Source organism: Pyrus communis, chromosome 17 (genome assembly GCF_041283825.1).
Source record: "Pyrus communis isolate YQ-2024b chromosome 17, ASM4128382v1, whole genome shotgun sequence".
In the NCBI taxonomy this organism is placed as follows: domain Eukaryota; kingdom Viridiplantae; phylum Streptophyta; class Magnoliopsida; order Rosales; family Rosaceae; genus Pyrus; species Pyrus communis.
This window is the reverse complement of record NC_142581.1, coordinates 2,009,339-2,025,305: the sequence shown is the minus strand read 5'-3', so window position 1 is coordinate 2,025,305 and position 15,967 is coordinate 2,009,339. Positions and strand designations below refer to the sequence as shown.

General features: G+C 36.6%; 2 protein-coding genes across 3 annotated transcripts; both read right to left on the bottom strand.

Annotated features, from left to right (window-relative positions):
• Positions 1-6,680: 6,680 nt before the first annotated feature.
• LOC137749405 (uncharacterized) lies at positions 6,681-8,550 on the bottom strand. The gene has a single exon (XM_068489499.2). It carries the CDS (start codon positions 7,547-7,549, stop codon positions 6,965-6,967), a length of 585 nt encoding a protein of 194 aa, XP_068345600.1. The 5' UTR covers positions 7,550-8,550; the 3' UTR covers positions 6,681-6,964.
• Positions 8,551-8,701: 151 nt separating this feature from the next.
• LOC137708493 (uncharacterized) lies at positions 8,702-12,032 on the bottom strand. 2 transcript variants are annotated; one of them, XM_068447583.2, is made up of 6 exons: positions 11,793-12,032; positions 10,748-11,039; positions 10,548-10,654; positions 10,307-10,439; positions 9,988-10,182; positions 8,702-9,319 (listed from the first exon to the last, which is right to left on the bottom strand). In XM_068447583.2, exons 2-6 carry the CDS (start codon positions 11,018-11,020, stop codon positions 9,002-9,004), a joined length of 1,026 nt encoding a protein of 341 aa, XP_068303684.2. In that variant the 5' UTR covers positions 11,021-11,039; positions 11,793-12,032; the 3' UTR covers positions 8,702-9,001. The 2 variants fall into 2 exon arrangements, with proteins under 2 accessions (XP_068303684.2, XP_068303685.2); XM_068447584.2 differs by having other exon boundaries at positions 10,748-11,030; positions 11,793-11,931.
• Between the last annotated feature and the right edge of the window lie 3,935 nt (positions 12,033-15,967).

The following is a 15,967-nucleotide window of genomic DNA, read 5'->3' as shown; positions in this document are numbered from 1 at the left end:
AATCTTTTTGTATTTTTATGTTTTGTTTATGTTGACAAATCTATGGCTGTCTTGCTTGAACAATCTAGTTCTAGAAGGATTTTGATATTTGACTGGCATTCAACTCTCGCTACTTACCACAATAAAAAAAATCAAAATGGTGGTATTTTAATTAGTGTTTCAGATATGAGATATTTCAAAAAAAAATTAACGATTAAATTTGAATTTTTGATGAAAAACAAAAATATTCAAATCTAACGGTGAAAATATTTAAATATCTTGCACTCCTGCAGACTCCAGAAATTTCATTCAAAGTGGAGAGCGAAAGTCCAAAAGTTGTGAAAAGAGGTGCAAGATTGATATTGTTTTCTGATTTTCTTTACGTGTCAACAACAGTTTTCTATAAACTTTTTGTGTTTCACAATAATTATGGACATATTTTTGTGTTGGACAAACAATATGATACCAAAAAAGATATTTGTACAACAACCAGGGACGAAGTCAGAGATCTATATGAGATCATCTCTAAAGGAGATATTAAATTTTGAACATAAAATTTAAATTTGATAGCCTATATGGTATTTTGACATCTTATAATATTTTGATCTCCACTTGATATGTCAAATTAAATTATTATTTTATTACATTATATAATAATTGATTAAACAAATAAAAAAAATTAATAAAAGACATTTAAATAACTATTAAATGGCACCGTTCATCTTCGTTGATTTTTTTTGTTTGAACCAAGAAGAATTTCATTAAACAGGAGGGGAAACTCCAGAAAGAAATAAAGGGAGAAAGGTGTTGTGTTTCGCTCATATACTTATGAGTTGGCAACAATTTTGCATGTGTAACTTTGTGAATGTTTCAAGGAAATGGCAGCAGCCATTTGTGACTTGTGTTGTGCTTTCGGTTGTGGCATGGAAGCCTTCTTTCAAGGGAAGACATGGTGAGTTCCACAAGCAAAGTTGGAAGCAAGTAAGTCTTGACTTTGTGTTTGCTTGCATGCAATTATGCATGTTTTATTTTCTATATATGCATTAAAAGGCAAATGGAGAAAAGGTTTTACTTTATAGGTTAGGTATAGAAAAAGGGTGTTGAATATGCCATGTGAACTTAAGATTTTCTTGATCTTAGTTCTTGGCATAATTGTTGGTGCATGCCTATAAGTGAAGGCAATAGTCATGCATCGTGCATGTATCCGGAGGAGAACACAGAGGAGAGAAAATAGAAAGTGAGAGTGAGAAACTCTTGGGGTAGAGTTAGGTTTTTGAGAAAATTCTGTGAGTGGATGTACAATGGATTTGAGTTTGGGTTATGTCGATTTAACTCAAGTGTATCTTGTACTAGTTATTCTCATAATGAATAGCAATATCTCTTCGGAGACGTAGGCAATATTTTGCCAAACCTCATAATTCTCTCATAATTCTCTCGGTGTCTTGATTTCTTGTATTTTATTCTAGGGGTGTGCTATCCATACATCTCATTTTATTTTTCACACACGCTTTGTTAATTTCTATCCGTTGATATTTTTCAATTCATCCGATCCGACGATCGAAAATTAAAAAGGCGTGTGAGAAGTAAAAAATAATGTATGGATATCACATCCCTTATTCTATTCAAATGTGGATTTGTATTTTGATGAGATAATTTGAACTCGGTTTCACACTAACCGGCCAAAGCACAACAAAAGGCACAGACGCCAAATCCCAAAACAGCATAAAGAAACCAAGAAAATATAATCAAACTAAAGAAAAACGCAGTAGCTGGACAAGGACGGAAGGCGAGGATAAGGAGAGACCCTCGTTGGTTCAAAAAAAAGGCAGGATAAAAACAAATTGCACCGCTCAACAATGAACATTAATTATAATAATTAATTAAACTAATAAAAATTTAATAAAAGACAATTAGTAATTAATTAAAACGGTAAATTTCAGTTTACTACCCTAAAATTTCGTAGTTTTCAACATTTAGTACATGAAATTTTTTTCGTTCAATGTCATACCTAAAGTGTTAATTTTAAGACAGTCTCATACAGCTGTTAGTCTGACTGTTAATTCTTTTATTAACCGATGACGTGACACGTATGTAAACAATAATTTGACGTCACGTGTCATTAAAGAATCCATGTGAAAATTCAAAATTCAAAATTTTTTTTATCGTCTTTTACCTCCCCCGACCTTCTCTTCCTCCCTTATCCCTTCATTCTCTCATCTACACCAACCCACCAAACCCTCCTCTCCTCTCCTCTACTCTTCGACTCCTCATACATCCACCCTTCCCTCCATCTTCGACTCCACCCATCCCGAAGAAGCGCATCAAGCCTGCATGCTGAGCCTCCGGAGGATTGTTCAGAAACATCAGGCAGCCGCGAAACTTCGAAGAAGAAGCCCCATCGATGCTTTGAAATCTTGAAACTCAGCACAATGCCACTCAAAACCAACATGGTAGGAACCCAATTCCCAGATGACAATATGCACCCAGAAGACTTCCTATTTATAACACTTCGGATCCAAAGAATGGTAACTGAAAATGTGCAATAATTTCTGCAAATTCGAGCTTCAAAACCTCTGGCTTTTGGCTCGTAAATCCATTATAGCTCCAATTAATAGAAGCAAAGGATACTTGATAAAGGGAAAGAATGATTTGGGCTCAGAGAAGAGAATGTGTTTTCTATAAAGCGACTTTGAAGGTTTCAACCGTTGCAATTCTTCAGATTTTGCTTTTCCCTTTGGAATCCTTGCAAAAGAAGCTCCCTCAGAGACTCAAAGGGTTTGGCTTTCGAATCTTTTCAGCTCAAAAGAAATTAAAACCTAGATTTTTATCATAAACCCATTTAACACGAAGGAAATAAATCGAAATTAAAAGCAACCCAAGAATCTTTTTCTCCCATTTCTTCTCCAAACGGCCAAATTTAAGCAGCCAGATTATCACACCATCAAAATTCAGAACAAAAAAATGAGAAAGAAAACAGTAGATTCAGTACCAAGATCAAGAACCCAGGTGGAGATTTTAACAAGGGCACAGACCAACGAGATACAAATAGGCGGCGAAAGGATCAGAGCTTTAATGGGTCCCGATACCGACCTGCATTTTTGACCAAATTTGACGGACCAACGCAGAGAAAGATTCAGCTGCGGTTTCACAGCTGCGGAATCTGATTCGGGGATCGGAGAGAAGTAGGAAGGAAACTGAATCCCGTGTAATCAGTAGATTTTGTTTCTTGGGCGGAAAAATTGGGATTACTGGTTGTGGAAGATAAGCTACGGCACCATTTATTTGGGGATTAAAATCCCAAAAATATAGAAGAAAATCAAATGGGGAAGAAATATATGAGATAAGCTACTTGAGATTGCAGATGGCCAGCGAGGAGATGTGTACTGGTAGGGAGTGAAGCAAAACGAAAGGACAGAAAGAATGAGTTGAAGAGGAGAGGAGAAGAGGGTTTGGTGGGTTGGTTCAAAGGAGAGAATGGAGGGATAAGGGAGGAAGGGAAGGTCGGGGAGGTTGAAGACGACCATTTTTTTTTTAATTTTTAATTTCCACGTGGACCCTTAATGACACGTGTCGTCCAGTTATTGTTTACATGGTTGTCACGTCATCAGTTAACGAGAGACTTAACAGCCAAATTAACAGATGTATGAGACTGTCCCAAAATTAACATTTTAGGTATGACTCTGGGATGAAAAAAATTTCATATACTAAATGTTGAAAACCACGAAACTTGAGAGTAGTAAACTGATATTTACCCTAATTAAAAAATATTTGAAGCTACTGTCAAATTTGATAGCAACCCCTGCGAACGACTGCCCCACGAAGCACTGGGTATAAGAGATTCGTAACTCTCTAAAATTATTTTGACATCTCTTTTGGAGATGCTTTAAATGGAGGCATTCTCAAACAACAAAGTCATATATTAAAAAGATAATGTGCTAAACAAATTACTTATATATTAATTCATAAGATTTTTCATATAACATATTACAAACTCGATGGTTTCAATTCCCTAACTTTTGGAAATTCCTAATGCAGTCAGTCAAATAACGGTCATGAAAACCCTCAACCGTCCTACTATTTCTTCTCGGGGGCTTACAATATCATTTTTTGTCAGAGCAATCGATGTTATATTTAAGCAGCGATAATCGATCTCCAAGTAAGACTTCAGCAATACTAGTAAAGAATGCATAGTATAATTCTTGCAATTATTTGGAAACTGGTAAGTGGAAGTAGAAAAGCAATCAAAGAAATATGTACTTGTAAGGTAGCTTTCCCTTGCTCCATTAATATATAGTAAGCAATTATTACCTCCGTGACCTGCACATTCAAGAGATGGAATAACAGTACAAGCCCGAATAAATCATCAAATTCTTCCTGTCAATTGTATTTACATTAGATACATGTAAATAGATTGTGGAACGTTCAAGCTAAACTCCATGAAAAAGAAATCAGTTGTCTGATCAAGTCCAATGCCGTGCCAGAAGATAATGTACTCAAATATGAAAACAATGCAGATTATAGATGCAGATAATCTAAATATGGCCGATCCTACATGATAGCAACTAGAAATCCTAAGGGTTTAAAATTCCAAATTGTTTGCAGTGTTGTATAATAAACTTGAACTACCTTATCAGCAAAATTAGGAAGGTTTGGTTGAAGATGCTCGGTGAAAAAAAAAAATTTCCTTTAAAAGCTTCTTATCAAGCTACATTCAACAGAAACAATACTCGGGGATCGGCAAATGTGAATGACATGAACAGATATAGATGAACTAACGTTATCAGGTTTGTAATTAATGAACTGAAATAATATTGGAAACATACTTGCGAGTACTAACATTAGATTCGTCAACCGTGATGGATAGATTTAGAAGATGCTGGCCTGAATGCGCAACTTCAATCTCCTCATTAGTTGTTATCTTGAAATTACTCTTATCCATCACCTGTATCATAGCTAGCCGTTTAGTCATCCTACATTCAGACTGGTTTCCCTTCGCATACATATAATCGCTCAATTCCAACAAGAGCTTTAATCAGTTTCTTTGGGGAAAGATTATGCTGCTCCAATTTCAAGCACATCAATTTTTTGGACCCTGTAAATGGGGCTAAGAAATTGGAGCAGCAGAATCTTTCCCCGCAAGAAACTGATGTGCTTGAACAGAATTTCTTAAAGTACTTATTTCAGGCTGCTTCACCTTATATTTGTTTTCATTTCTTTCCCCGAAAACAACAAAACGTGACTAAACAAGGTAGAGAGGAGGAGAAAAAAAAAGTATGTGTTTTCATTTTCTTTTTTTATTACAACCATATATTAATAAGAAGTGGAGAATTTAGGTTAAGCTGCACAATGAACCAACCATAATAATTTGGTATAAACTCGTCATTTACAAAATTCAAACCTAAAACGTTCTACGTTCAAGTGGAGAATTTTAGTTTTTTTTTTTTTTTTTTTTTTGTTTTTGTATTATAACCATATATTTATACTAATTAGTGGAAGATGTAGGCTAAATCACACAATAATGAGTCATTTGCGGGAGTTGAACTTAAATCATTCCACTTACAGGTGGATGCTAATATATACGACATAATTAATATTTAAGTATGTAATTAAATAAATAAATATGTTACAGTATGAATAAATCAATAACATTACATGATGGTGTAACTCTAAAAAAAATTAGCAACTAAATTGCTGGAAGAGCTCTTGCAGTTTGAAGCACTCTTTTTCCCTCTTCTTTGAAGGTTTTTAATGAGGCTTCCCTTGCTCCCCAAAACTCTTGTACTCTGTTTGTTTATAGTAATGGAAATCTCAGTTATGATAAAAATAAAAATAAAATAAAATAAAATAAAAAAAAAGGAGCTCCTGCAGTTTATATGGCAATACAAAAACACATTGCAGTTTATGTCAAAGCAATGAAGAGTATGTTTTATTTAGGAAGGTGGACAAAAGGACGATAAGGGTTTTGTTAAAAGTTTCCTTGGGCTGCAAAGCCCTCGCAACTTCTTCTCCGACATCGAATAGGGTCGCGAAGCCATCGATCGCAACCTTGCCTCGAACAGGACTGCGAAGTCATTGATCTCGACTACGATCCCGATGATGCCGTTGTCTCCTCAGACATTCGCGCCCCTCTCAATCCTCCCACCGTCAACGTCATCGCTGTGGATCTCGATGTAGAGGATCCCATGGCCGCTGCTGCCCTCATTCTGATGGCGTCAAAATTGTCTGAATGTTTTTTTGGCCGGGCACTTTTCTGTTGAACATGCATGATTAAAGGATCCAAAGGATCCGGATGGAAGGGATCCAAAGGATTCGAATGTTTTTTTGGGCGGGCACTTTTCTGTTGAACATGCATGATTAAAGGATCCAAAGGATCCGGATGGAAGGGATCCAAAGGATTCGGATGGAAGGGATCTAGAGAGAATGTTGAACATACATGATTAAAGGATCTAGAGGATCCGGATGGAAGGGATCCGGAGAGAATGTTGTTCCTTTGCCCACATAAAATAAAGGTACAAGCAAGCAACAACAAATTTGACAGGGAATTACATGATGTATAAAACGTTATGATTCAAACATACACAAGAAATCTTTGAAATTTCTAGATTACCAATATATGACATAAGAGACGGATATGCGCTTGAAAATTTTAGAGACTTTGGCAGATAAATTTGAGGTACTTAAAACGCAATGTACACTAACTGTTAAACTTTCAAAACTATATATTGGTATGTTACATGTAAATTATCTTATACAGATTCTCAACCTAAACTCATTTGGCCTCAAATCGCCAAGTTTTGGTTATAGTGCTATCCACATACTCATTTGTACTTTCACACACCCCCTCTTAATTTTTGGACTTCAAATCAAATGAATTGAAGAAAATTAATGACAAAAAATAAATAAAGGTGTGTGAGAGGTATAAATAAGTGTGTGAATTACACTTTCCTTTCGCTTATTTCTCAAAACTCATTGCTTTACGATACCATCACTCAGGTGACGAGTGCCCACTTTCTATTGCCTGCCTCTCCCCCAAGTCAACTCTAGCATCACTCAAATGCCCGCTTCCACTTGTTTGACTCTCCGTTAATTCAACGCCGGCATCGGCAACCGGCACTCCCTTCCCGGCCAAACCAGCAGCAGTGCCAGTTCGGGCCCGGCATATCGGACAAATCGGTGTCCTCAAAAGCCACGCATCAACGCAATGGGCATGGAAGCTGTGCCCGCACAAGGGCAACAGCCTGCACTTCTCGCCCATCTTGAAGTTGTCCAAGCACACTGCACAATCCACAGGGCTACTTTTGTAATTAGCTTCGTAATCATAGCTTGGAAGCTTCTCCACTTCGTCTTTCGACATGCACGTTGTGGCGGCTCCACTGGTGGCAGTTCTGCCGGCGGCCATGGCAGCTGCCGTTAAGGCATTGCCGCCAAGTCCTCCTCTTCTGAAAGCCCTCCCAACGATCCACACATGGACTAAGATCAAGAACCCGATTCCCAAAAACAACAATATTACTGACATGAAGATCGCCATTGCCACAATCTGCGCTGCAACACCTCCAATTTTGTCACTCATTGGAGCATAATAATTTATTAACTTACTTCTCACCCAAGCAACCAGAACTGGTATGAATCCAGCTCAATGTGAGTCTGATTCGATGTCGAAAACGAATCAAATTCTTAGAAGAAGCTCTGGAAAGATGAAATTTGTTGGTGAGAAGAGGGATAGAATATACTAATTTGTGATTGGACAAAGGAATTGACGACATTATAAAGTGGGATTAGTACCTAAAACACTGAGAGATAACAAGAGTTATAATATAAATATAAAGGAGATAGGGTTAATCAGTCTTTATCATGGAGTGGTTAGTAATGAACCAAATTATAAGAATTCAGACATAAAGATCTTGAGAAGATTCATAATTTAAAAGCTTGTTTAGACGTGCTTTTAGAAGCACTTCAAGTTTTTTTGGAACCCACAAACATTTATTTAAATGCACTTTCCGTCAGTTTCAAAACACTTGCAAACAAGTCTTAAATCTTTATGTTTGTCTTCCTCCTCTCTGTTCACTTTGATTTTCATGTTTTTCTTTCATCATGAATTCTCTGGCCTAGCCTGGGACCTAATGTATTAAGTAACGAGGCTAAATTTTAAAGAAAAACTAATGAAAATGGTTTGAAAACTTTAAGTTTTCACAATAAGGCCAAAATAAAGTGTAAAGTGAATAGTACCAGGTTTGACTTTTTAATGTAAAAATATGATTTTTCATTAAAGTGAATACTACCGTAACCTTTTCGTTAAAACTTCCTAATTTTAACCGCTTGAGCTAAATGGCCTTAAAAATAAGGTCAAGTTTGGGGCGCAGAGATTAAGATTTTCGTTACTGAAATAGCTTTTGACATTTGAAATGTCACATTAACAGACCCTCTTGCAACCAAGTGAGGTCCCTGCATTTGGACTGATGATAGCGTGGGGTTTTGTGAATCGGGGTTTTCCCGCTTGGAAGTTCAAAGGTTCAACAAATAACGTGATCAAACACCCCAACTCAAGTTTAGCAAAACGCAAAAGCGAAAGAGAGTAATAAACACATCATGATCACAGAACATCTAAAACCAAAGCTAATCGGTTGTAGTTGGCTAATCATGCATGGGCTGATTGGACTTTTCACCCAAAAATATGGGTGAGGAAGGAACATTGTCACTGTGTAAGCAGATAGACATCAAATGATTGAGTAAAAGAAACACCTCAACATTTCAACAGCAATGTTCGGAGGAACAAAACCCAGCTGTAATATCGCGATGTGTGAAGAATATTATCGTAAAACTATGGCTCAACTACATGCTCCAACTGTAAGACCAAACATCTCAACCTTTCGAAGGATTTACAAGCACGAAAAAATGAAAAGAGAAATTGACCAAGCAAATCAAATCAAGGGCAGATATAGGCCTTTTCCCTAAAGATCATATATGTTGGAAAATGGAGATAAAATGCTACTAAAGCTCATGCGTGTTTCAATATAAACCTGTGTCAAGATCCCATAACAAGACCTTCCCGAGCGACACTGGTTACCCGAAGAACAGCTTGTGCACTGAGAGGCGAGAGTTTTGACTGACAAAAGTTCTCCCATGAGCTCGTTTCTGGGAGCTCAGATGCTGCTGCTGAGCTCGTTTCTGGATGCTCACACACTGCGGCTGGAGGGGGATCATCAAATTTATCATAAACAGTCTGCAGCTCCAGAAGGAGGATCTTAGCAGCCTCCCTTGACTCAGGAAGTTGATCACTAAGCTGAGATGCAGCGATCTGAATTAATTTGTCAAACCCATACGCTTTAATACCTTCAACACCCTGTTGGCAGACACGAGATGAGCATATAACAGGAAGAAATAAGATGCACCACGTCTAATTGAAGGTCTTGCAGAATGCGCTCTGCAATATACTTGTTCAATTTGTCGATGTACAAATATTTGATAATAGACAAGTTATTGAGCAAGGTAAAATAGTATAACAAGGAACACTCAAGGAGAAGATCACATATAGAGACGTGGGTTGGAAAATGCAATTGAATTATAGAGGACAAAAGCACACGGTTACTGTTTTTGAGCATATATCACGTGCAAAGAAAAGTATATACAAAATTAAGGAATTGATGAGCTATAGGAATCTGCATAGGATAAGCACAGAAACAACCACATTCAACGAAACTCCAACGGTTAAGCCATTTTTTGTAAATTCCAGTTTGACAACACACGTCCTAAACCATAAGCAAAAGCTAAACCAGTGCATTATGGGGGGTGAAGGATTTATGGGGGCGTTTGAAGGTAAAATAAGTCAATCAGATTTCTTCTCCTAAGAACTATTTAGCATCCTCTACATACCTCATATTTTCCAAGAACCAATCAAGATTCAAAACACTAAAACCAAATGTATGAAAGAAAGTAGATCTCACTTCTTCTGATAAGAACAGAAAAATGCAAAAAACAAGGTGGTGCGGTGGGGATATAATCTCCTCTTACCAGTCGTGGAACACTTCGACAAAAACACGTTGATGCCTTCGCTCGAACTCTAGGATTTCTGTTCTTCAGACATGGTTGCAACTTTGGTAACAACAATGTAGGGGAAACCCAAGTGGTCATCGCTACTAAAGCTCTCTCAGCTGCCTCACACACAAATCGCTTGTCTTGTGACGACTTTAGAAGAAGTTGTGTAAGCTGCATGAGTCAGGATTGACCAAATCAGGGAAAAAGAACTATGGATTAATTGCATATAAAATAAGAGTCCTTTACAAACAAAGTAAAGCGATGCAACAGAAAAGTTTCAAAGAATTCACGTTACCATAGGGTCCAAAGAATCAATCACGTCATCATTGTACGCATTGAAAATGTCTGCAGATGTCATTATTGCAGTTTTGCAAACAGCACTTCTTGGATTCTTCAGTGACTTTACAACAAGCGATATCACATCTCCCCTATTGAACAAAACGACGATGATAATTAAATTGGACAACACTTACAATCATCAATAGTACATGAAACTTCTTTCATTCATGAATATCAGGCAAGAACATGAGACTTACAACATATCAAGCATGGCTTCCTTATGAAATATAGAAAACCGACGAACATTATTGAGCGCTTCACACACCAGAACCCAATCTTTAGACTCTAGTCCAGTTAGTAGTGTCTGAAACATCAAACGCATCATAAAGTTACCTCGCACAAGAAAAATGGTGAAAGGTAAAAAATGCCTAGGTTTACACAAAAACACAACAAATACCTTGAGGCTCGTATCAACATCTTCTAGATCATTCAGATTCTCAGATTCAATGTATTCTACTTCAGCAATTCCAACCTCGGGTACGGAATTTGCAACTTCCTCGCCATTTATAGAAAGTGAACCCACCGAAGCTGTGGTTTTCTTCAGGCATTCTTCATGATTTTCATTAGCATTCACAGCGACGGGCTTAGTTATGCCCCCTTTGCTAGAGCTTTCATTCTTCCTCTCAGATCCAGGTATGGTATTGAGATCTCTAAGAGCGTTCTCTGACATTGCTGCTGGCCTTCCAATTCTCAAAACAACGAATTTCCAACATCGATAAGTCTAAATGCAGTTAACAATCACATAGCAACAGCATAAAAATCGACTTAGAAATTAAATTCCAGTTGCTTGAAAGATCTGAATACGACACCACACTTCCTCCAATTCTCCAATGGATTATGAAAATCCTACTGAATAATGATAATAATTAAATCGGAAAACAAAAGATCGTAAACGTTGAATTCGATCGAATTTCGAATGTGAACACGAAAACTCAAATGTACCGAAACAAACATCTACAATTCTCTACGCAGTAAACAATCGCCTAGCAAAAGCACAGAATCCAGATATCAATTCAATTCCAGTTCCTCGAAAGATCTAGAAAAATGAAAAATCAGTGAAAAAACAACTAAATAATGACAATAATCACGAAAAAAAATCATGAAGAAAATGAATAAGCAAACATTATTCCGACAAAGCAAAACTGAACCAAGCAGAAGATCTAGGGCTCCAATCACTCCACAAAATCAAAAACAGTAACAGCAACAGTAAATCAATCAGCCTGAACGCGGATCCTACGATTTCCCCCTAAAATTCACAAATTATCATCCAACTCTACAGTGTATATATACACATATACATACACTTATACCGATTCAATCGGAGCTTCGAAACGAAAACGAAAACTGTAGAGCAAGCATCGATTGTATGAAATGTGCGTGCGATTTCGAATCGGCGAATGCGCATACAATCCTAGAGAGAGAAAGAGAGAGAGAGAGAGTACCGGAGAGCGGAGCGCGAGGAGGAGTGAGGGGAATGCGAGCGATCAGAACCAGCAGGCGTCAATGAGAGCTTTAGAGTGAGTCCACTCTCTGAGAAAATGGGCGGACATTAAATAATGGAGGTTCTTTTTTTCTTTTTTTCTTTTTTTTTTCCGTTTGGTAACCGGCGAGGACTTTTCGCGGTGGCAGGCGGACGATACTCGGGACGACACCGTTTTGTGGTTGTGGGTAAAACCCGACCTGGGCCGGCAGAATCGGGGCCCTGCATGTGACCGCCTCCCAAATCACATTAATTTTGTTTGTTGCGGAGTTTGGCGTGGGATTTGGCCCATTGATTTGGGATCTAATTTCGACAACGCCATTGCCTCAATCGCATTTATTTCCATCTCTTTATACGAGAGACACATTTAGCTTTCGATCCATTACTTGTGTGGGAACCTTGATTTTGAACTGACGTTCCAACAGGAAAATGAAATTTTGGCGTACAAATTCAAAAAAGAATGCAAATGTTGGGTTGGTTTTGTCACGTAAGTTTGTTTTTTTAGGAATCGGAAAGACTCACACAGATGTGTTCAATTTTTTTTATCCATTAATGTGTGATTAATTAGTACTAGAAATCGAATCCAAAACGTGATGTGTGAAATACGGTCCTGGAATTCGTCCTACTGGACCACCTCGTTGTGGTTGTAAATGTTGGGTTTAATGCTCTATTTTATTCATGTGACCACGATTATAATAAGTTAGTGAGAAACGCGTTTTCAGGCTAGATCAATTAATTTAAAATAATTTGTGTGCTTCTTTGACTCTGAGTAATTTTCTTTAAGTTTGTCAATTCTCTTGTAAATCAACCAAATTGAACCGCTTGGTTTGGTACGAGTATCCATTTTCTTTTTTAATTTTTGGTTGAAATACAGAACCAAACTCTTCAATTCGATTCATTCATTTCCAAAATTTTGGTTTGATTGAACTATATTCATCATTAATTAGTACCGACAAAATTAAATATTTTCCAAACGTCCATTTTTTTCATGTATCGAGTAATTTAAAATATCACATAGTTCTTGAGTATTCTTTCGCAAACCATTTTGGTGGCATAGGATACGGGCAAGTTCAATTGACCATATTATTGAGGTCATGGGCCCTAGTTTTGCTGCCAACGGCGCCACATGCGCGCCAAACTGTCGGTGTCCCCGCCACTACTCCGTCATATTTATTTTCTGGCTATGGGAATGGGTTCTCTATTGCTTTTTATTTCTTTCTTGGCATTCATACATTTTTAGCTACGCACCACGTCTCTATTACTTAAGGCTTGCCCTTGAGTAGGAGAAATTTTTCATTGTGATCAAAACACGGATGGTACATCACATGTTTTTATATAAGTGGTGAGAAATTTTATTTTAAGTTATTAACTTTTTAATACACATATCACACCATTTGTATAGTGACACATGATGTACCATCATATATACCAGTCACACTGAAAAATCTCTCCCTGAGTAGTTTCCTTTTGTCTGAAATTTTGATTGGGTTACAATTAGTGTTTAAAATATTTTGGAAATTGTCGATATTTTCGTCGAAATATTTGAAGAATTAAGAATTTAATGGAAATGGGAGGTTTCCATACTTCACTCTATATCGGCAAGATATAAGAAAATAAATGAATATCAATGATATTTACCAATTCACTACAAAATTGTTGCCAAAACCAAATTGCAGATTTCGAACTGTTGATTTTTTTTTCTTTTTGAGAAATTTTTCACTAATTCCAACTAAACTGAATGAGTTGGTGTACTCACTCTTTTGCAAATTTCTATAATTCCCATTGAAGGCAACCAATATTAATATCGATATATCTATTGATATTTTTATAAATTTGTGTATCGATATTTCTAACTATGGTTTATGTCTATAGTGGGAAATAGAAAGTACTTTTTAAATTGACTACCTAATTTACTTTAAATTTTGATTTAGGCATATATTTAGTCTTTTAGCAATCAATCACATCCAAATGAGTTGGTAGGTTTGACAAAAACAAAGTTAAAAAGTTGCTTAAAACGATTGACTCATGGTAACCACCAACATAGAGCCCGTACTTGGGTAAGTGCCAAAGCCAAAAATCATATAAGGCCCCGTTTGGACCAAGGAATTTCAAAAAAATTGTTTGCCCTCGTTCGGAAATTAATTTAAAATAATTAAAAATATTTTTAGATAAAATATTTTTGGATTCAAAAAACACTTATATGCTTCTTACAATAAAATTTTCAAGTGCTTTTTCATAATTCACTTGTATTTTTATTGAAGATTAGTTTTAAATTTTCACAAAAAACTCTTTTAGTCATTTAAAAAAACTGTCTAAATAAGCCCTTTGAATTTTCCACAAATGCTTTATTTGTGAAGAAATTTGGAATAAAAACATGTTTTTTATACAAATGATATATCTAAAGTACGCATAGCAAAATTCGAACTTGAATTCAGAGAGGAGCACATATAGCACACATGTTCAAATCTCTTCCTCGTAAATTAGAAGAATCCACAAAACCATAAAATAATATTGTAATAAGGAAACTTTCAATGTCATTTAAGTCCCTTAATTTGGAAACTTTTTTTTTTTAACCAAATGGGCTCTGAATGGAAATGAAATCTGGTCCGTCGAGAACTTGGGCCTTTTTCTATATGGGTCTTTAAAGATAATCCATCCCTAATCCAGTAATTAACAAAGTAATGGTAACTGATTATTTTTTATTAATGCAAATAAATCCATATGAAAAACAATCCAACTACAACCTTCTATGGCCTCGATTGGTAAGTCGGACCATATTAATTATTTGAGTCAGATAAGCTAGTTTGTGGATCATACAAGACTGATTAGACATTTGGTGCATATCGAACTAAAGATCGAATTTTATACTATATTTGGTATGTACCAGATAAGAGGATTTAAGACTGTCATTATTCCATATTATTTTTAAGAGAAGATGAGAGAGGAGCGACGACAGTACCTAGGGTTGAGACGATGGTTGAATGACGGCCACACAAAGGAGATTTGTGAATGGTGCCTAAACAACAACCACGCAACAACCACGCAAAGGAGATTTGCGAACGATGCCAGATTCGCGAGAGAAGGACAGAGAGAGCGAGCAAGTGTGTTTTTGTTAGCGTGTTTCCTATACCAACATTTTGAAGAGAATAAGTAAGCGAGTGTGAGCTGCATTAAATTGGCAAAGCCAAATTATTTTATCTGGCTATTTCACACATAAAGACACTAAACAACTAAATCCGTATTATTGATCTATTAAATCATTTTTATGAGTTGCAAACGAGGCCTATATGGACTACCACATAAAGCACACTTGCTCTTCCTATTTTAGACAACTACCATTTATAATTGTTTACAAAAAGACGAGAGATCCAAACTCTCCAACTAAAAAGGAAGTTTGTGGAATGACAATTATGTCATTGCCATTTCTTTGCCGTGAAAGCACAGAATGGAGATGTCTACCATCTTCGGTGTACACGTATGTCTTTCTTGAGGATAAGTAATGTTTGCTTTGTTTGACACTTCACATTTGTCAAATTATATGAGTAACTGCATTGACGTTTCTTTGTTGTAAACTCACTTAATGGAGTTGTTTATTTTTGTGATCAACTACATGTATCTTTTACGAGATATATAGATGCTTACTTCGTCTGACACTTCACATTCGTCAAATTACATGATTAACCGCATTGATCATTAAAGTTGTCGTGAACACACTAAATAAAGCTATATCCACTATCTCGGACACTCACATGAATCTTTCATGGGAGATTTGCATGTTTGACACCTCATGTTTGTCGCATTATATGAGTAACTAATTTGTCAGTTTTTTGTCATACATGCACTTGATGGAGCCATTTACTGTCTTGGGTGTCTGAGTACATCTTTCAAGATATGTTTACATGCCTACTTTGTCTGACACCTTACGTTTGTTATACGAATGACTAACTACATTAGGGTTACCTTGTCGTTAGTGAATTGAATGAAGTTGTCTACTATATGGAGCATCCTCTTTCATCAATTCATCTTTCGTACGAGACACGTAAGCCTAATTCGTTTGAGATAAGCATGCCTAACATATGTTGTGACACTGAATGAAGCTACATCCATAGATCTCGGATGCCAAATTGCATCGTTTAG

Bases quoted from the DNA above. Each gene is read 5' to 3' on its own strand.
- LOC137749405 (XM_068489499.2), bottom strand. From the start codon at position 7,549: ATGAGTGACAAAATTGGAGGTGTTGCAGCGCAGATTGTGGCAATGGCG.
- LOC137708493 (XM_068447583.2), bottom strand. From the start codon at position 11,020: ATGTCAGAGAACGCTCTTAGAGATCTCAATACCATACCTGGATCTGAG. The intron at 10,440-10,547 runs GTAAGTCTCATG...TTTGTTCAATAG, and splicing joins GAAGCCATGCTTGATATGTT to GGGAGATGTGATATCGCTTG. The intron at 10,183-10,306 runs GTAACGTGAATT...TGACTCATGCAG, and splicing joins TTGATTCTTTGGACCCTATG to CTTACACAACTTCTTCTAAA.